The following is a 20,424-nucleotide window of genomic DNA, read 5'->3' as shown; positions in this document are numbered from 1 at the left end:
TGTGCTCAACATTTGTGACTTACTTTCATTAGAGCCAGCTGTCTTTGTAAAGAAACTGAGTGATCAGTATGTGGAGCCTGGCAAGCCCATCATCCTAGAGGGCACTTACACAGGCAGCCTGCCCATCTCTGTGACATGGAAGAAGAATGGCCACACCATCACACAATCTCAGAAGTGTAGCATCACCACCACAGAGAAATCCTGCATCCTAGAAATACTTGACAGCACCAAAGAAGATGCAGGAGAATACACTTGCCATGTTGAAAATGAGGCAGGAAGAGATGTTTGTGAGGCTGTAGTCTCTACCCTAGGTGTGTGCTCCCTTTGCTTCTTTTCCTTGCCTTTTTTTTCAAGTGTATGCTTTCCAAAACCTGGCACACAATAAGCCTGTCTAATTGCTTCTCTTTTTTTAGAACCTCCCTACTTTGTTACACAATTGGAACCTCTTGAGGTGTCAGTTGGGTCTTACACAACATTGCAATGCCACGTTGCTGGAACACCAGAAATTACTGTGTCTTGGTACAAAGGTGATACGAAACTCAGGTCTACTCCTGAGTATAAAGTTTTCTTTAAAGACAATGTTGCTACACTTATCTTCAACAAAGTGGCTAGCAGCGACAGTGGAGAATATATCTGCAAGGCAGAAAACAGTGTAGGAACTGCATCTACAAAGGCTCTCTTAACAGTTCAAGGTGATGATTTTTTATTAGCTTGCTAAAACTCTTTTTGTCTTGCCAAAATATAAAAAGTTGCTTCCTGGGGTGTATTTATCCTTTACTTGCTTTCTTCCAGAACGCAAACAACCACCTTCCTTTGCAAGAAAATTAAAGGACCTCGAGCACCCTGCTGGTTTGCCCCTTAAGCTCATGTGTCGGCTCAATGGCTCAGAGCCCATTACTGTCACTTGGCACAAAGATGGTGTTCTGCTAAAGGATGACCACAATGTGCACACATCCTTTGTAGATAATGTTGCAGTGCTGCAACTGCTGCGAACCGAGATGAATCACACTGGGCAATACACCTGCACAGCCACCAACTCTGTGGGCACTGCCACCTCAAGTGCTAGGCTCACAGTGGCAGGTGTGTTGGCTTATAAAACTTTTACTTGTATCACAAGCTCCTCTCTCTTATTTCATGCATGCAATGGTACCTGTGTGTTGGATTAGCTTTTTTCTGAGGTATGAGTATTACATGGCTTTCTTGTGTTTCTAGAACCCAAGCAAGCACCTGTCTTCGACATCAAACCAGAATCTATTGATGTGCCTTTTGGAGAAAGTGCTGATTTTGAATGCCACGTTACGGGAGCCCAGCCAATACACATAACGTGGTCCAAGGATGGTCGGGAGATCCGAACTGGAGGAAATTTCAATATTACATTCACAGCCAACACAGCTCACCTTCGAGTGCTCAGAGTGGGTAAAGGAGACTCTGGCCAATATACTTGCCAAGCTAGTAATGAAGCTGGGAAAGACTTCTGCTCAGCCCAACTCAGCGTCAAAGGTATTAAGTCACCTTTGTTTGTGCATTTTCTTTCTCTTGAGTAAAGAGATCTCTTTGTCTTTGATCTTCTACCATTTCTAGTTTAGAAATATATTGAAAGTAGCTTTCTAGACTGCAGACATAAATCATGTAATGACCTTCTCCCATCATACTGTGTAACTGCAGAATGTTTGTGTACCTGCAAAATCTCAAAGGAGAAAGGTATCTGTGTGAACCTGTTTGTATGGAGAGTTGTACTCACACTGCTTTTTACTTTAATAATTGTAGTCACTGTGGTAGTCACTCATAGCAATTGCTATATGGAAAATTATTAGTAAATACAGCTCTACCTTGCATTTGTTGGCCTGCATAGGTGACTCTTTCGAGTTTGATAAAGATTTCAGTTGGAGTTCTGAATTGTTGATTTAATTTAGACTATGAATCAACTAATTTCTTAATGCAGAAATATACTTTAAAGATGTCTAAGCAACTGAAATGATCCCTACCGTGTTTCCGTTGCTCCCAGGGATGAAGGGCTTGTCAAATCTTTCACATTGGCTGGGGACCTCTTGTTACTTGTTACCACTCAAAGGTAACAGCAAAATTCCAATTGGGTGGAGCAACCATTCTTTGTGTATCTTTTACGGCTTCAACTGTCCGATGCAGCAGGGTCCAAAGCTGGCAGAACACAGTTTTGCTTGTTGTCTTTGCCTTCTTTTCTTCATCTTCTGTATTCCCTTGAGAGGAAACTCTGGTTGGAGATGCAGCCAACTTCTGTAACAATTTTATTTTTGTGCTGTAGTACTCTTGTGCCTCCCAGAACTCTTGCTCGGTGCTGTAGATTTCACATGGCAAACAGGTAAGTTGTCATTCTCTACATACTTATTCTGTTCTGCAGAACCTCCCAAGTTCGTCAAGAAGCCTGAAGCTTTGCGGTTCGTGAAGCAGGGGGACACAGTTCAGCTTGAATGTAAAATCAGTGGCACACCAGAGATCAGAATCGTGTGGTACAAAAACGATCAGGCACTCCAGGCAAGCGACAAGCTGCACATGTCCTTTGTAGACTCTGTGGCAACGCTGACCATCTTGGGTGCCACTGCTGAAGATGCTGGGGATTACATCTGTGAAGCCCACAACTCTGCAGGCACAGCCAGCTGCAGCACTTCAGTCACAGTGAAAGGTTAGCACAAGCTCCGCACTCGGCCAGAATCCCTGGCTGCCAGGCTGCTCCCAGCTGCACTGCTGCTGCAGAAACTGGTGTCTGCTGGGCCAGTGTCTCTCCAGCTGCTCTTGCATTTAAATGCTGATGTGTTTAAGCAGCAGTGATCAGGCAGGAAATAGTGCTGGGTGTTCAGCACTGTTCAGTCATTCCCTCGTCTCTCCATTTAAGTCAGTTGCACGATGAACAAGGCAAGCTTTTCAGATCACAGTGGAAACATGGACTAGGTGGAACACCAGCCATGGTGAGGAAGCTGGGAATGCTTCTCAGCCATCCCTCTGCCTCCTTTTTATACACAGTGTTACTGACAGGAATGAAATTTAAGAAGGAAGAGGAGGCTGTGTAGCTGAGCTTCACTGACTGTAGCTTTCATGACTAGAAAGAGTGGGGGTAAGGATAGAATGTAAGATGGAATGACACCCTAGAGTGCAGGGAGAGTGGCTTTTGGGGAAGGACACTGAGCACTGATTCCAAACAGGTGCAGAAGTATCACATTTTCTGCCCTTTGGACTCTGAGTGCTGGGATTTTTTTAGAGGGGAGGCCACATATTTAAAAGCTAGATATGTGTTTACAATATAAGCGTAGGCTCCCTTCCTGAATATGTTGCTTCCTGCTACTATCCAAAAACTCACCCAGAGAAGGAAGCTCACACATTATGATGTGATTCTTTTTTTATAGAACCACCTGTTTTTAGCAAGGTGCCAAGCCCTGTGGACACTCTTAAAGGCTCAGATGTTATCCTTCAGTGCGAGATAGCAGGGACCCCACCCTTTGAGGTGGCTTGGTTCAAGGACCGGAGGCAGGTCAGGAGCAGCAAGAAGTTCAAGGTGACTGCAAAGCACTCCATTGCCAGTCTTCATATTCTCAATTTGGAAGCTCAAGATACTGGAGAATACCAATGCAAAGCTATGAATGAGGTGGGAAGCGACACTTGCACTTGCCCAGTGAAATTCAAAGGTTTGTATGCCAGAGGATCAGCATCACTGCCCTCTTTTCTTGATCTCCTGACTGTCACTTTTTCAACCAAGCATGTATGATTAACTATCCTCTGCCTCCTTGTTTTTGCTATCAGAACCTCCACGGTTCGCCAAGAAGCTGAGTGACACGGCAATCTTCATTGGGGAGCCAACAGCCCTGCAGGCAATAGTGGAAGGATCCCCACCAATTTCTGTTGTCTGGCTCAAGGATAAGGGTGAAGTTATTAGGGAGAGTGAAAATGTTCAGATGTGGTTTATGGACAACATTGCAACTCTTGAGATTGCCAGTGCAGAGGGAACTGACGTTGGGAAGTACATCTGTCAGATCAAAAATGACGCTGGCATGCGGGAGTGCTCTGCCTTTTTACAGGTCCTAGGTGGGTATAGCCTCTTCCACTAGAGCTACTGTCTCCTACAGCTTGCACAGCTGGCTCTACCAGCCTTTGCCTTCTGCTTACACCCTGTGCTCACAGGTTTGTGGGTAGATTTCCCTGTGACACACAGACCCCTCCCTTCCTATTTCAGAACCAGCAGTCATCTTAGAGAAGACTGAGCCGATCACAGTAATGGCTGGCAATCCTTTTACCTTGGAGGTCAAAGTAGGAGGAACACCTGAGCTTATCACCAAGTGGTACAAAGATGGCAGAGAACTAAAGAGTGACCGCAAATACCAAATTTCCTTTTTCAACAATATATCCACTTTGAAAGTCTTTTCTGCAGACAGGGGAGACAGGGGCTTGTATACTTTTGAGGTGCACAATGAAGTAGGGGACAGCAGCTGCACTTCTTCAGTTGATGTTTCAGGTCAGCTCTATGTCTTTATTGTTCACCCTTGTCTTTAAAAAAAATATTTTAATTTTTTCCCCTTTTCTCTCCCTTGAAAGAAATCTCAACACTTGTCTTCCTGTTCTTCTGCCCTGTCCTACTTAGATCGCCTCGTTCCTCCTTCATTCTCAAGAAAACTAAAGGAAACAAATGGGGTGCTGGGATCCTCTGTGCTGCTGGAGTGCAAAGTATCTGGCACAGCTCCCATATCTGTGTCTTGGTTTCAAGATGGGAATGAGATTGTTAGTGGAGAAAAACATGAAATCTCATTCTTGGATAATGTTTGTGCTTTGAAGTTGAATGCCCTGGATGTCACAGATACAGGGTCATATACATGTGTGGCAGCCAACGTGGCTGGGTCTGATGAATGCAGTGCCTTCTTGACTGTACAAGGTCAGTGGAAGGATACTGCCATGCCTTCAACAAAATTCTTATTCCCTCATCTCTCTTTTCTCTGATTTCGCGTGGTTTCTTTTTTTCTTTTTCATGGTTTGTTTGGTTTGGGTTTTTTTCCCATGGTTTCCTTTTTTTTTTTTTTTTTTGACTCAAACCTGCTCATTTTCCTCCTCACAGAGACCCTCCTATTAACATCTTTCTCCCTCTTTCACTTCTTTGCATGATCCTTAGAACCACCTTCTTTTGTGAAGACACCTGATCCCCAGGAAGTTTTGCCTGGATCAAATGTGACTTTCACCGGCTACATCAAGGGCAGTACTCCCTTCAAAGTGACCTGGTTCCGAGGCATCAGGGAGCTGGTGCCAGACAGCAACTGCTCCATCTCTCTCCACGAGTCTGTGGCACAGCTGCAGCTGTACAACGTGGAGCCAGGCCACAGTGGGGACTATGCCTGTGTGGTCACAAATGATGCTGGCAGTGCCTCATGTACAACACAGCTCTTTGTGAAAGGTGTGTTTGGGCGTGTGTGTGAATGCACATTTATCTTCATTCACTTCACATAACTGCCTGCAGCTCTTCTACATCTGTCCCTCTTACTATTGATTCATACCTCCCCACAGAGCCTGCAGTCTTTGTGAAGAAATTAAGTGATTTCAGTGTGGAGCAGGGAAAGTCCATTGTGCTGGAAAGCAGCTACATTGGCACCCCTCCCATCTCTGTCACCTGGAAGAGAAATGGGATGCCCATTTCTCAGTCTCAACGCTGCACTGTTACAACTACTGAAAAATCTGGCATTCTTGAAATCTTCAACAGCACAAAGAACGATGAAGGCGAATATACCTGTGAGGTGGCAAATGAGGCGGGTGGGGATGTTTGCCACAGCCTTGTCTCCATCTTAGGTATTCATCACCCCTGATCCCCCTAACACACCCCAGTGATGCTCTGCCTCTGCTCACCACGTTCTCTCCTTCCCCAGAACCACCTTATTTTGTCACACACCTGGACCGTGTGGAGGTGAAGGTCGGCGAGCCCTTGACCTTAAAATGCCAGATTGGCGGTTCACCAGAAATCAAGGTGTCCTGGTACAAAGATGACACCAAACTCAGATCAACACAGGCTTACAAAATGCACTTCAAGAACAATGTGGCAACACTGGCATTCTCTGCTGTAGAGGATAGCAACATTGGAGAATATATCTGCAAAGCAGAAAATAGCATCGGCTTTGCCACCTCCACAGCTTTGCTTGTTGTTAAAGGTGATGGGCCAAGAGCCACTCTTTTGTGGGGTAGTTTGTAGGAGCTCTTTGTTGTTTACAGAAAGGGGGTTTTAATCATTTCAAAGATAATTAATTCTAGGTTGGCTGCTTACTTATAGTAGTGATTATTATTGTTTTGCAGAACGTCAACTTCCCCCGACATTCACCAGAAAACTTAAAGATATTCAGGAGGTGGTTGGTGCCCCGGTGACATTTGACTGCCGCATAACTGGCTCAGAGCCTATCCAGGTGTCTTGGTACAAGGATGGGGCTCTCTTAAGCGACACTGATAACATGCAATCAGCCTTCTTAAATAATGTTGCGACTTTACAGATCTTAGAAACTAGTATGGATTACTGTGGCCAATATACTTGCTCAGCCCAAAATGCTCTGGGGACTGCCTCTTCCAGTGCCAAACTTCTCCTTACAGGTTTGTAGATCACACTTTAATGAAAATCTTTTGTATGTCTTTGCTCTTGTACTTCTCCACCCTTTTCCCCGCTCTACCAATCGTATGGCGGCCAGGGACAATGGGCATGGCATGGTGAGGCAGGCTTGGTGGTGAGCTCTGCCATGCTTTCCTCTTTGCAGAACACCTACGACCTCCCTTCTTTGATGTCAAGCCAGTATCAATCGATGTGGCACTAGGGGAAAGCGCAACCTTCAAGTGCCACTTGACTGGTTCTGCTCCCATGAGGATTACTTGGACCAGAGACAACAGAGAGATTCGTCCAGGTGGCAACTACAAAATGACACTGGTGGAAAACACGGCCAGCTTGACAGTCCTCAAAGTTGGTAAAGGGGATGCTGGACTCTACACCTGCACTGCCAGCAACAGTGTTGGAAAGGACGCATGCGCAGCTCAGCTGGCTGTACAAGGTATTGCCGTGGGCTCTGGTGTTTATGAGGCTTTCTTTGCAAGGCAGACACCTGGAAAACACATTCTGTCCTGAATGCAGACGTGTGTGACTAACAATTTTTAAAAGAGGTTACTCTGAGATGTCTTATTTCAGTTAAATGTTATTGTAATACTTAAATACTTACTCATATGTCTTCTGCTTTGGTATAGTACCTGATTTTTTCTTATCAAAGAGATTCTTCCATTGAAACATTCACTCTTATTACTCTGTTGCGCCTTTATGAATGGTTCTGTTGGACAGCAAAATCTATCTTTCTAAAGTCTTTCTCCAGCAGTGACAGTCACTAGGTTGCCCAGGGGAGTGAAAGGAAAGTGAGAGAAATTCAGTTTACTTACGAGGCTTAGAAGTATTTTTACTGCATGTGCAGGTCCTGCAAATAGCTTTGCTCTTTCACAGACTGAAAACATTGAAAATTGCTCTTCTAAACAGCAAAACTGGGGGATTTGGTTTTATATCCATCCCATCCAACACTTCACCTCTCCTTACAGTGTGTGGATCTAAAAGTAAAATCCAAATTTATGAATGGCTCAGACTGTCTTGGTGCAAGTGACACGTATATTAGTGCCATTTCCTCAGTGTAGGTGGAAACATATTTATAGCTGTTCAGGATATTTCAATTTTACTGATTTTGTAAGAGAAGAAGTGTAACATACGCTGCTTAGATTATGCCTGAGTTAAAAGGTCCCTGAGTAAAAAGGTTAAAAGTTAAAAGCACTTTCTTTCCTCTTTTTTGCTTTTTTTTTTCCTCTTTCCTCTGTACGAATTTGGAGTGCAGAGAGGGGGGAAAATATTTCAAGAGTAAATCCTTTTAATCTGTATGAAAAATAACACAGGAAACTGAGCTACTACTAGCAAGATTTTGTATTAATTATTTGTCAAATGTTTTATATATATATATCAAGTTTTTTCCAGCCATAAGCATCTTGGTGGGGGTAAATAGTAAATAGTGCGTAAGATTGAATCACCTGGATTCAGTAATAAGTAGGGCTGCTGTGTTATGTAGCTTGACTTCCAAAATGCATTGAAAAATTGTAGCAAGAAATCAAACCTCTTTAAAAGATCTGAAGCTTCTTTCTACCACAATAATTCTGTTTATTATTAATTATATCATTGCTAATAGCTTTATTGGAACATGACTACCATTTCTAAAATGATCACAGCTGACTTTTTTTATTTTTTTATTTTTCAAATCTTTATTTTTAAAATCCCAAGGAGTATTATTATTTTATTTTTTGATCCTGAATTTACTGACACTTTTTAGTGTCAGTATTCTTTAGAATTTGTACAGTTTGTCCAAGGCTGTAAAATTACTGATGTTGATTTTTTCAACCAATTTCTATAGAACTTGAAAGGTCAATCTCTTTGGGTGCATTGATTTGCATGCATTTAATTTGGGTTTATGCTGCGTGTCTCACTTCTATGACATGCTGCCTTTTGTTTGTAGAATTAAGATCTTTTTTTTTAATTGATCTTGAAAACCTCACAGCTTTTTATTAACTTTCTCACTCTAGTATATAATGTTCCCAATCTGTAGTTTTAATAATTGCTTTGTGTTCTAGAACTGCTTTACATTATAAATATGTACCTTATTAATGTGTAGACCCTCATTTTTTGAAAGGAGTGGAATCAGAGTGTGACTACTCAGCAGCTGTTAGTGTGCAGATAAATAATCAACTCTTTCTCAAAGTGAAATCTGATAGTAAATTGCTAAGGTTCCAAATCATCATTTCTATTTCTAGAAACTCAGGAAGTTTTGTTTCTAGCAACACAGGATGTTTTGCAACTGTCCCACAGGTTGAAATAATCCAAAATTAAAGAGATATTCTTCCTACACTTCACAGTCACACAAAGAGGCCCTTCATCCTGTTTTGCAGGGAGATCTGTTTGTTGTGCCCACATTACCACCTCTTGGTTTTACTAGTTATAGCTTTGATCTATGAGCATTTAGTCTTGTGATTCGAATCATCTAGATGCCACTTCTGATGAAAAGTACCAAATTTCCACTCCTTTCCCCTTCTTATGGAACAGAATGTAACCACCTGTTTTACTTTTTAATCACAGACATTTAACACCAATTCTATAAAACCAGCCATCTCACAATTCTCCTCAGCATGATTATTTCTAAGCTCTTTTGTTTGCTACCTAAGCTCCTTAACTTTGATTCCTTATGTGCAACTTCATGTTTGGTTTTGCATTAAATGTGTGAGGGGTTATAATGCAGATACATTCATTGACTACATTAATTATTAATCACAGGATATAAAGCAATTGCTATAATACTCAACATAAATGCTTTTAATAAAATTTTTTGGCTGAACAGTTGGATTATTGCATTTGCATCAGGCATTTTGATTACACATATATAACAAGAGCATATTTTGTAAAGAAAACCATGCACATCAATTAATCTGTAATGAATACATACAAGGAGAGGTAAAGTGGGTCAGTAAACTAAGGAAAAACTCACTGAAATGTATATAGAAAACTTGTTTTCTTCTTAATCTGGATTTTAGACCAACTTGAAATAATCTAAAAAAATTTCATAGCAATGGCAAAATCAGAATTTTTGCTTAAGTCCCTAAACTTTGCAGTTTCAGTTACACATCTCTCTGCTTATTCAAACAATTAGTGCAGTTTAAAGCATCATCTCTCCTTTTTGGCTTTCCAGAACCACCAAGGTTTATTAAGAAACTAGACTCCTCAAAACTTGTGAAAGAGCACGATTCCACAACGTATGAATGCAAAATAGGTGGATCTCCAGAAATCAAAGTCACCTGGTACAAAGGTGAAACTGAAATCCATCCCAGTGAAAAATACAGAATGTCTTTTGTGGACTCAGTGGCAGTCATTGAAATGCACAACCTCGGTGTTGAAGACAGTGGTGACTACACTTGTGAAGCTCAGAATCCAGCGGGTAGTGCAAGCACCAGTACTACACTGAGAGTAAAAGGTCAGAATCTCAGATCTTTCCTTCCCTTTCTAACATTAAGGCTCCTCCTTTAGGAAAAGCTCTTAAATCCCACTTTCTCTTGTCAGAGGCCAAAGTCTGCCTGAGTAGATGGCAAATCTCTTGTCTGTTTTTGGTCTCTGTGGCAGCTCTTTCTTATCTATTGTCTTTGCTATTGAGCATCAGATGAGTTATTTCAATCTTCTGTCTTCTTTAACCTCTTTTGCTTAAATAACACAAATGATAACTCTTTTTTCTTTCTTCCAGCACCCCCTCTTTTTACCAAGAAGCCCCATCCAGTTGAGACCTTGAAAGGGTCTGATATTCATCTGGAGTGTGAGCTTCAGGGCACTCCTCCATTCCAGATTTCATGGTATAAAGACAAACGAGAAATTCGGAGCAGCAAGAAGTATAAGGTCATGTCTGAGAACTACATAGCTAGCCTTCACATTCTCAGTGTGGATACTGCAGATGTTGGTGAATACCACTGTAAGGCTGTAAATGATGTGGGAAGTGACTCTTGTATTGGCTCTGTAACACTAAGAGGTTTGTACAAAGATTGGCATCTTCTTGGCATTTCTTTGTTCCTGAAATTCTTCTGGTACTTTTCCGCTCCTGGCAGGGTTCTTTACTGTTAAATATCTTCTCTTAAATAGCACCACCAACCTTTGTGAAGAAGCTGAGTGATCTCACTGTCGTAGTTGGGGAGTCGATTGAACTGCAGGCAACAGTACAAGGATCACAGCCCATTTCTGTTCTGTGGTTAAAAGACAAAGGGGAAATCATCAGAGAAAGTGATAATCTTTGGATCTCCTACTCAGAAAACATTGCAACTATGCAGATTGGAAATGCAGAACCAACCAATGCTGGGAAATACATTTGTCAGATAAAAAATGATGCTGGAGTTCAGGAATGCTTTGCCATGCTGAAAGTGCTAGGTTGGTAGCATGAGATAAAAAACACAGTGTGTTTTAAGATGCTTTGAAATTTAAATTTTAATCATAATAATAGCTATTTCATTGTTCTAAAAATGTTTCTGATTTGCATTTCATTGCAGAACCTGCAGTCATTGTAGAGAAGCCAGGCCCAGTCAAAGTCACAGCCGGAGACTCTTGTACTCTGGAATGCACAGTAGATGGCACACCAGAGCTTACTGCTAGGTGGTTTAAGGATGGTAATGAACTGTCCACTGACCATAAATATAAAATCAGTTTCTTCAACAAAGTATCTGGGCTTAAGATCCTCAATGCAACACTAGAAGACAGTGGAGAATATACTTTTGAGGTGAAAAACAGTGTCGGTAAAAGCAGCTGCACAGCTTCAGTGCATGTTTCAGGTTAGTTGGCTACTCTTTCTAAGTCGCCTCTGATCCTTTAGCTCCTTTACAAAGCCTTCAGATAGCAAAGTGGTTATTGTGATGGGCAACCTAAGAGAGTTGTATAATCTTAGGAGTACTTGGCATGCTACTTTGACAGGCACCAAGGATAGATGCCTACCTAAAATCTGAAGGGCATGAATTATTGAAAGGACTTGATTTCTTCAGCTTTAATCTACATGTTGTCTTGGACAGCTGGTGTAATATTGTCGCTTATGAAAAAGAATGGACAAAACAAACGGTGTTCCTCAAAGATTATAGATGAAAATTCCAGCATATCCTTAACCATTAACTATTTTTCAAATACTTAGCTGTTTCAGAGTATATTGCCAAAGCAGATACAGCAAAAAGTCACTAATTTTATTCTGCACAGAGAACTTCCTGCATTTAAGAATGCTGTATGGTAATTTCTTTTTTTTATTTTGAAACAAATGCAGATCGTATTATACCTCCTTCTTTCACAAGAAAACTGAAAGAAACTTATGGTCAGCTGGGTTCTTCTGCTGTACTGGAGTGCAAAGTTTATGGGTCACCACCCATTCTTGTTTCCTGGTTTCATGATGGACAAGAGATTACCAGTGGAGAGAAGTATCAGGCTACTCTTACAGACAATACCTGTTCTCTGAAAGTGAATGGACTTCAGGAGTCTGATATGGGAACTTATTTGTGCACAGCTACTAATGTTGCTGGGTCTGATGAATGCAGCGCATTTTTGAGTGTTATAGGTCAGTATCAGTAAGAAGCCAGAATCAGAAGATCCAAATTTATTTTCAGAAATATTTGATTTTTTCTTTGTTGAATATTTCTGAACACCGCGATCTTCAAAAGAAGTTCAAATGTACTTATTTTCTGTCTGTTTTATTTGTGTGCTTAGAACCACCATCTTTTGTGAAGAAACCTGAACCACTGGATGTTTTATCTGGGGCAAACATAACCTTTACTAGTATCGTAAAAGGTTCCCCTCCATTGGAAGTTAAATGGTTCAGAGGCAGCATTGAGCTAGTACCAGGACCCAGATGCAATATCACCTTGCAAGATTCAGTTGCAGAACTGGAACTGTTTGATGTACAACCACTTGAGAGTGGAGACTACACCTGCCAGGTCTCTAATGAGGCAGGGAAAATTTCTTGCACAACACATCTTTTTGTCAAAGGTTTGTCCAGACTACTGCTTCTTATGCTTCTTAAAGATGATCTCTTGGCTTTATTTAATTTGTTTTTTTCCTGTTGTTCATTATAGAACCAGCCAAATTTCTGAAGAAGGTGAATGATTTAAATGTAGAGAAAGGGAAAAATTTAATCTTGGAATGCACATATGTGGGTACTCCACCGATTTCAGTGACATGGAAGAAAAATGGAGTGAAAATAATGCACTCTGAAAAGTGTAGCATCACCACTACAGACACATCTGCCATACTGGAAATCCCTAGCAGCAAACTAGAAGACCAGGGGCAATATTCTTGTCATATTGAAAATGATTCTGGGAAAGATACTTGTCATGGTACAATCACAATACTAGGTGCGTCAAGCCAGCAGCACTTCAACAAGTGTTGTTTGAACTACTAATGGTCACCATGCAATATCTTTTTATGCTAATCGTGTGTCTTTGTCCTTCAGAACCACCTTACTTCATTATACCCTTGGAGCCAGTGCAGGTGACTGTTGGGGATTCTGCATCCTTACAGTGCCAGGTCGCTGGAACACCAGAAATGATTGTGTCATGGTACAAAGGTGATACAAAGCTGAGAGGAACTGCTACTGTGAAAATGCACTTTAGGAACCAAATTGCTACTCTGGTTTTCAGCCAGGTAGACAGTAGTGACAGTGGGGAGTACATCTGCAAAGTAGAAAACTCTGTTGGGGAGGCTTCTTCATCATCTTTGCTTACAGTTCAAGGTGAATATTTCAATTTTAAATATAGAGAAATGGCCTATTTTTCTTAAGTATGCTTTTCAAAAAACAACAATTGCCTCTTCATTGTAAAACACTTTACTGTTTCTTGACGTGTGAGATACCCTGTGGTACTTTCTTCTACTAACAAAAGCATGCCAGTAAAGTTAATTGAAATGCGGCACTTACTGACCACAGCTCTTCTGCGGCGTTACAACCCTCTGTATCTTCCATCCCTGTTCAGGATATTGCTTTGATTATTTCCAGTATTAGCAGTCCTGAGGCTCATTGGGTCTAAGATGAAAAAAAAGAGACCTCTCTTCCTGCAATCATATGCACAGGGCTCTTTACAACAAGTTCAAAATAAATGATATGCTAAACAATACTTTTAACTGGAAGTTATGAGCAAAAATCCACCATACTCTACAGCACATTAGTCAGTGATTATTGATGAGTACAGCAAGAGGTGCGTGTCTTCTGGAAGAGTTCACTGTACAATACTTGTTCTCTTACAGAGCGCAAACTTCCTCCTTCTTTTACACGAAAATTAAGAGACGTTCATGAAACTGTTGGCTTACCAGTCGTGTTTGATTGTGGCATTGCTGGCTCAGAACCCATCGAAGTATCTTGGTTTAAAGACGGCGCGCGTGTAAAAGAGGACTACAATGTTCACACGTCCTTTGTAGATAATGTAGCAACCCTCCAGATTTTGAAGACAGATAGGAGCCTTATTGGGCAATACACCTGCACAGCTGTCAATGCTATTGGGACTGCTTCTTCTAGTGGCAGGCTTGTCCTTACAGGTTGGTGGGCTGTGAAATATTTAATGGAAATGTCTTAAACCTGAGTTTGGCTTTATGTATGGATTTAATATTGTACAAGAAATTCTTATTTCACACAGTTTTTGAGATTGAGTTTTTGAATACAGTAAATTGAGATTTTTAAGTGATGGTTTTTTATTTCTTTGACTCTTCAGAGGGGAAAACTCCTCCATTCTTTGACATCCCCCTTGCACCTGTGGATGGCATTATTGGAGAAAGTGCTGATTTTGAGTGTCACGTTTCTGGAACACAGCCTATTAGAGTCACTTGGGCAAAAGATGACCAAGAAATTAGAACAGGAAAGAACTATCAGATCAGTTATGTAGACAACACAGCCCATCTGACCATCTTGAGAGTTGACAGGGGAGATTCTGGAAGATATACATGCTATGCTAGCAATGAAGTTGGAAAGGACTCTTGCACAGCTCAACTGGCTGTTAAAGGTACTGAATAGATAATATGTTGTGTTTACATTTTTCTTCCTTCAGTTATAAATGAAGTCAGACTATTACTGCAAGACAACTTTGAGAAAACTTTTGGGATGTAGCCTGAGAGTACCTATCTGGAGATACCTATGAATCTTTTATGGGAATTAGGAAGGATCACTAATAGCAACAGGAGGAGAAATAAAACATTTTCTTTGGCCTGCTTTCTCAATAGGCTCTGGTCTATTTCGTTCTTAAGAACTTGACAAAACTCTTGGGGTTATTTAAATGGTGTATGACTTAAATCAATGTAAGATAATTTTTTTTCAAACAGGAAAACACAGTGACAATGACTGTAAGAGCAAGACTCCTGCTGTTTATCTTAGCATCATTTCACTTTAAAAATATATCCAATTTAAATGAGAGTAAATATCAATTCCCCAATGTTCAAATTTTTCTTGAAGCATTGTCTTTAGATTTTTCATCTCAAGATAGATTCATGGAATTTATGTTCTTTTTACAGAACGAAAAACTCCTCCTACTTTTACTAAGAAACTGTCTGAAGCAGTAGAAGAAACAGAAGGGAATGAACTTAAACTTGAGGGTCGTGTTTCCGGTTCTCAGCCTTTGACTGTTGCTTGGTATAAAAACAATCAGGAAGTCCATTCAAGCGCTCACTGTGAATTATCTTTCAAAAACAATGCCTTGCTTTTACATATCAAGACTGTAGAGCAATCAGATGCTGGTTTATACACCTGTAAAGTGTCCAACGAAGCAGGAAGCGTGTTGAGTACATCTTCTGTTGTTATCAGAGGTTGGTTAAGTCTTGTTTTTCTTTGCTTCCTGCTTAAAAAACAATTTCTTTGTTTTATTTAGCTGCAAGTATATAGCATATCTCTTATGAGCTGGCTTTACTTACCTTAACAGCAGTGATTTGTCCAGAGATTCACATAAACCACAAAGTCAACAAATTCTTTTATATTAGTGATTATTTTTTTTCAAGGAGAAACTTCTTTTCCTGTATTTGCTATGACTGATTCAAAGTGAACATTGAAATCTTTGTGAAATTTCTGTTGAATTTTTAATCATTCTCCTTCAGTGGAGTAACAGGGGGTTAATGCAATGAAATCTAAGCTTAGGCAGTTGACACTGCATTTTGGTAGCATGACACTTCATCGTAATAGTCTTGCAGGAAATTGCAGGTTTATTTCTTTAAAGATTTTTATATAGTTTTGCAACATAACAGTGCTTTTGTTCTCATACTATTTTTTGCGTGTAAAGGTTCGTGCTGAGAGGATAAAGATATTTCTTGCATGATTATATAGCAAATATGCTGTTATGCTCTCTTGATATTTATTCCATTTTATAACACTGTGATTGACATTCTCAGACTTCTGTTTATCATCCTCCATTCCTTGCCATCGCCTCCTTAGTAATCACATGTATCTCTCTCTTATATTCTTGATCATACTTTCCTGAGTATTCATTCAAGCATTTTCGTATTCCAGAACCCAAAAAGCCTCCAGTTTTTGACCAGCCTCTTCAGCCAGCAGCAGCAGAGGAAGGCGATACCCTGCAGCTTAGCTGTCATGTCCAGGGATCGCAGCCAATCCGGATCCAGTGGCTGAAGGCAGGAAGAGAAATAAGAGCCTCAGACAAATGCAACTTCAGCTTTGCTAATGGAGTAGCTCTCCTAGAACTTGCTGCAGTTACCAAATCAGATTCAGGAGAATATGTATGCAAAGCTTCAAATGCAGCTGGCACTGATACTTGCAAATCTAAAGTGACAGTCAAAGGTACAGTAACATGGAGAAAATAAGGCATATGACAAAAATGTCAACCAAAACGCTATCCCACCTCTTTTTCTGTGGAACAAAAAAGTTAATAATCTAATGACAAACAATTATTTACTTTTAGTTTTTTGTAAAATTGTAGAATCTGGTAAAACAGAGTATTGAACAATAATTTATATATAAATAGTGACATGAATGCTGAAAGATCAATGTCAAATCAATAGTACATTCCTACCAAAGAGATTAAAAAATTATTTTCTATCTAAACAAGAAATTTACAAAAATGCAAGCTAAATGGGTGAAATTACTTTGACACGCGTGTTTTATGGAAAGCATGTCAAAAGTGGTGTTTATTAAAGGAAAATACAGAAGGAATTTGAACATGTGGCCTTAGAGGCTAATTGTTTTAAGACTATTACAGCCCTGAGACATTTTGACCTTTTAGCTGAAAGTAAATATTGTCTAAACATGAGTCCTTCTGTGTAGTTCTTGCTTTACCACTGCATAAAGGACACAAGAGTCCAGCAGTATGCACAATTCTTTTTCACTACACGGTTAGCCACTAGGCTAAGGGCTAGTCAAAGAAAACCAGGAGAATTTAACAGATCACTGGTAAAAAACTGCAAGTAACTCTTAGGACATAATATCCAGAAATAGAATGAAAAGAGAAGACCTCACAAAAAAAACTTACCCATTTTAGAAAATGAGGCTTTATAATTGCATATCTATCTATGGATTTGCATCCATGGAGAGTATAAATGGCCTGAATGAACAGCACAGTATGGTCCATTGTGGAGAGTTTCATCTGGAAAGTAAACTGGAAGTTGGTTAAAACAATAAGAAAATATTTTGCATTTTTACCTCTTGCATAGTATTTTGTTCCATCTCAGGAATTAATTCATTTTTTACAATTCATTCAGAAACATCATCACCTATGGACATTAACAGTTACATGAAGCCATCTGCTATAACTCTCTGACTCTGTTTTTTTAGAAAAACCGGCAGCTGCTCCAGCAGCTAAGAAAGCAGAAGTGGAAGGCAAACTTTATTTTGTGTCAGAGCCTCAGAGTATCAAAGTCATGGAAAGTAAGAACTCTTTTCAAAACAGTACAATGTCTTCTATTTACCTACACCTTTTGTTTGAGATGATGTCCCTCTGTCAAAAACAGCTGGAAAGACTTAGCTTCCTCATTTGCATCTTTCTGCAGAGACCGTTGCAACATTTACTGCAAAAGTTGGAGGAGATCCAATTCCAAATGTTAAGTGGATGAAGGGAAAATGGAGGCAACTCAACCAGGGAGGCCGCATTATAATCCAGCAGAGAGGAGATGAAGCCAAACTAGAAATAAAGGATACAATAAAAACTGACTCGGGCATGTACAAATGTGTTGCTTTTAACCAACATGGTGAAATTGAGAGGAGTGTAAACCTGCAAGTTGAAGAAAGAAAGACAGAAGTTGTTGAAGGGGATCTCAGGGCAAAACTAAAAAGGTATATTGAAAGTTTTTATGGATTAATTTGCTATCAACACAGAAGAAAAATTTTTATTATGCATCTCAGAACAAGATATAATTTAAAAAATTTCATTAAATAGGAATTAATGTGCTAAAAATAAAAGCACCTGACTAGACTAAGCTAAAGGATTCTACAGCACAGAACAGCTCTGAGATGATTCAATATTTCATTAAACAGCTTTCTGGGAATGAAATGCTGTGTAGTTAACTTCTGTTATTGATTTGAATAGCACTCCAACAAAAAGAAAAGAGGAGGAAGAGCAACCTATTGATATCTTGGAACTTCTCAAAAATGTAGATCCCAAAGAATATGAGAAATATGCTCGCATGTATGGAATTACAGATTTCCGTGGCCTCCTGCAAGCTTTTGAGTTACTAAAGCAAACCCAGGCAGAAGAAAGCCACAGATTGGTAAGATACAGTGTGACTGCAGCATTGGTTTTCTTAGGAGTAATATGTTGAACAGACGTGTGTCCACACTGTGAAGCTCTGAAGTTATGATGTGTGGAGAAATTTATGATTCCTCTTTAGATCTTTTAATGGCAGTTCTCAATTTCTTGCATGCTCAAATCCAAGAAGAAAAAATGGGCTTCTGGCTAAATAGGTTCTGTCTTCATAACTTGACTGCAATTGTTGGAATGGGAAGATTTCCTGGTTACAGTACAGTTACATAAAATTTGATGTAGGAATTAATTTTGTGTTGGGTAAACACAACAGCTTGACATTTAGTATCCTTTAATCTTTGAGTATATTCTGCATTTTTATAGGAAATTGAGCTCACAGAGAAAGCTCAAAGGGAAGATCAGGAATTTGATGAACTTGTAGCTTTTATTCAGCAACGACTCACACAAACAGAGGTAAAACATTTTTGGACTGATTTATGAAATATTCAAGCCTATAACAGGGAACCCTGAAATTAACTTAAACTAATATTTTCCAGCCTATTACTCTGATCAAAGACATTGAAAATCAGACGGTTTTAGCAGATGAGGATGCTATCTTTGAATGTGAGATTAAGATTAACTATCCAGAAATTAAACTGTCATGGTACAAGGGAACACAGAAACTGGACTCCAATGACAAATATGAAATTAGAATTGAAGGTGATCGCCACATACTGAGAATTAGAAACTGCCAGCCTGAAGATCAAGGAAATTTCAGAATAGTGTGTGGACCACATATTGCCAGTGCCAAGCTAACTGTGATTGGTAAGTTTACTTCTGAAGTATATATTTGAATTAGTTTACACTGTATTTATTCCACTCTCTGATCTCTGTTAAAATGTATGTTTTAACATACTAATAGAACCTGCAGTTGAGCGGCATCTTCATGACACCACTTTCAAGGAAGGAAAAACATGCACACTGACTTGTCAGTTCTCTATCCCAAATGCCAAGTCTCAGTGGTATAGGAATGGGAGACCCATTAAGATAGGAGGGAGATATTCAACACAAGTCTCTGACAAAGTGCACAAACTCATCATCAAGGATGTTAGAACGGAAGACGAGGGACAGTATACCTGCAAGCTTGACAGTCTAGAAACAACGGCAGATCTGGCCATTGAAGGTTTGTAAAGATATAGAATCTCTTTCTTACAATAGTGACAATTTCTGGGGGTTTCATTAGCAGAACAAATGAAAATAAAAATAATTTCTGAAAGACAGATTCCAAAACTTGGAAACAGACTAAATAAGAAATTTTACTGTCCTTTCTCTTTGAACAACATGTGACATACTTGTGCAATTCAATTAAGCCTGTTCTTCACTAAACCATGATTGATGTCCCATAGCCCACAAGCAATCTGAGTTGTACTAGCTTCTATTTTCTTTGGGACTCTTATATTTTCCTTGGACTTTTTCTTAATTATTCTCTATCTTTAGTTTCCTTAATAGCTTCTCTTACAAAACGTATCTGCAAAGCAATCTTGTTATAGTTGAACTCTTACATCTTCTAATCTTCATTCTTATCTTCGTAGAAGATGAAATCCTTTTTTCTTACTCTATTTTTTTAAGATCTATCAGTATTATCTCATTAAAATTTAGCTACTTTGATGACAACAATGAGAAGGATACAGATACACTAAATGCAGTGGTGGTGCATAACAATTGATGTATTTTTTCTTTCTAAAAACAGCGGAACCAATTCAGTTCACCAAGAGCATACAGAACATCGTTGTGAGTGAACACCAGTCTGCAACCTTCGAGTGCGAGGTGTCTTTTGATGATGCAGTTGTGACGTGGTATAAAGGCCCCACTGAACTGAGAGAGAGTCCCAAGTACAGCTTCAGAAGTGAAGGTCGTTGCCATTATATGACTATCCACAATGTTAATGCAGATGATGAAGGTAAAAATGCATGAAACAGTTGTGCTGGTGCCATTTTTTATCTGTTTCTTTTTGGTCTGGTTTTAAATTATAAAATAATATAAATATGAACATTCTTGGCTGCTGCAGGTGTTTATTCTGTAATTGCTCGTCTTGAACCAAGAGGAGAAGCAAGAAGCACTGCAGAGCTCTATCTTGTAACCAAAGGTTAGCAGATTTTCTAAATAAATTTGTGATCATAACCATGTACAAATTTCTTTGTTTGA

The 20,424-nt window shown here is 39.7% G+C and overlaps 1 protein-coding gene across 20 annotated transcripts in view; it reads left to right on the top strand.

Annotated features, from left to right (window-relative positions):
• TTN (titin) overlaps window positions 1-20,424 on the top strand; it is a 238,040-nt gene that overhangs the window by 66,511 nt on the left and 151,105 nt on the right. For all 20 annotated transcript variants that reach the window (XM_063162226.1, XM_063162223.1, XM_063162220.1 and 17 more), the window contains 34 exons: window positions 33-311; window positions 414-692; window positions 793-1,080; window positions 1,213-1,500; window positions 2,378-2,659; window positions 3,378-3,656; window positions 3,772-4,053; window positions 4,202-4,480; window positions 4,607-4,894; window positions 5,129-5,407; window positions 5,518-5,796; window positions 5,874-6,152; window positions 6,295-6,582; window positions 6,744-7,031; window positions 9,741-10,022; window positions 10,287-10,565; window positions 10,676-10,957; window positions 11,077-11,355; window positions 11,832-12,119; window positions 12,269-12,547; window positions 12,634-12,912; window positions 13,011-13,289; window positions 13,799-14,086; window positions 14,260-14,547; window positions 15,053-15,343; window positions 16,038-16,325; window positions 17,316-17,408; window positions 17,531-17,813; window positions 18,067-18,247; window positions 18,604-18,693; window positions 18,777-19,044; window positions 19,142-19,402; window positions 19,970-20,179; window positions 20,288-20,365. In XM_063162226.1, the coding sequence (XP_063018296.1) occupies window positions 33-311; window positions 414-692; window positions 793-1,080; window positions 1,213-1,500; window positions 2,378-2,659; window positions 3,378-3,656; window positions 3,772-4,053; window positions 4,202-4,480; window positions 4,607-4,894; window positions 5,129-5,407; window positions 5,518-5,796; window positions 5,874-6,152; window positions 6,295-6,582; window positions 6,744-7,031; window positions 9,741-10,022; window positions 10,287-10,565; window positions 10,676-10,957; window positions 11,077-11,355; window positions 11,832-12,119; window positions 12,269-12,547; window positions 12,634-12,912; window positions 13,011-13,289; window positions 13,799-14,086; window positions 14,260-14,547; window positions 15,053-15,343; window positions 16,038-16,325; window positions 17,316-17,408; window positions 17,531-17,813; window positions 18,067-18,247; window positions 18,604-18,693; window positions 18,777-19,044; window positions 19,142-19,402; window positions 19,970-20,179; window positions 20,288-20,365 (8,823 nt within the window). The remainder of the gene's footprint in view (window positions 1-32; window positions 312-413; window positions 693-792; window positions 1,081-1,212; window positions 1,501-2,377; window positions 2,660-3,377; window positions 3,657-3,771; window positions 4,054-4,201; window positions 4,481-4,606; window positions 4,895-5,128; window positions 5,408-5,517; window positions 5,797-5,873; window positions 6,153-6,294; window positions 6,583-6,743; window positions 7,032-9,740; window positions 10,023-10,286; window positions 10,566-10,675; window positions 10,958-11,076; window positions 11,356-11,831; window positions 12,120-12,268; window positions 12,548-12,633; window positions 12,913-13,010; window positions 13,290-13,798; window positions 14,087-14,259; window positions 14,548-15,052; window positions 15,344-16,037; window positions 16,326-17,315; window positions 17,409-17,530; window positions 17,814-18,066; window positions 18,248-18,603; window positions 18,694-18,776; window positions 19,045-19,141; window positions 19,403-19,969; window positions 20,180-20,287; window positions 20,366-20,424) is intronic.

The sequence above is a fragment of the Melospiza melodia genome, chromosome 8 (assembly GCF_035770615.1).
Source record: "Melospiza melodia melodia isolate bMelMel2 chromosome 8, bMelMel2.pri, whole genome shotgun sequence".
Classification (NCBI taxonomy): Eukaryota; Metazoa; Chordata; class Aves; order Passeriformes; family Passerellidae; genus Melospiza; species Melospiza melodia.
This window is presented reverse-complemented; position numbering and strand designations above follow the sequence as displayed.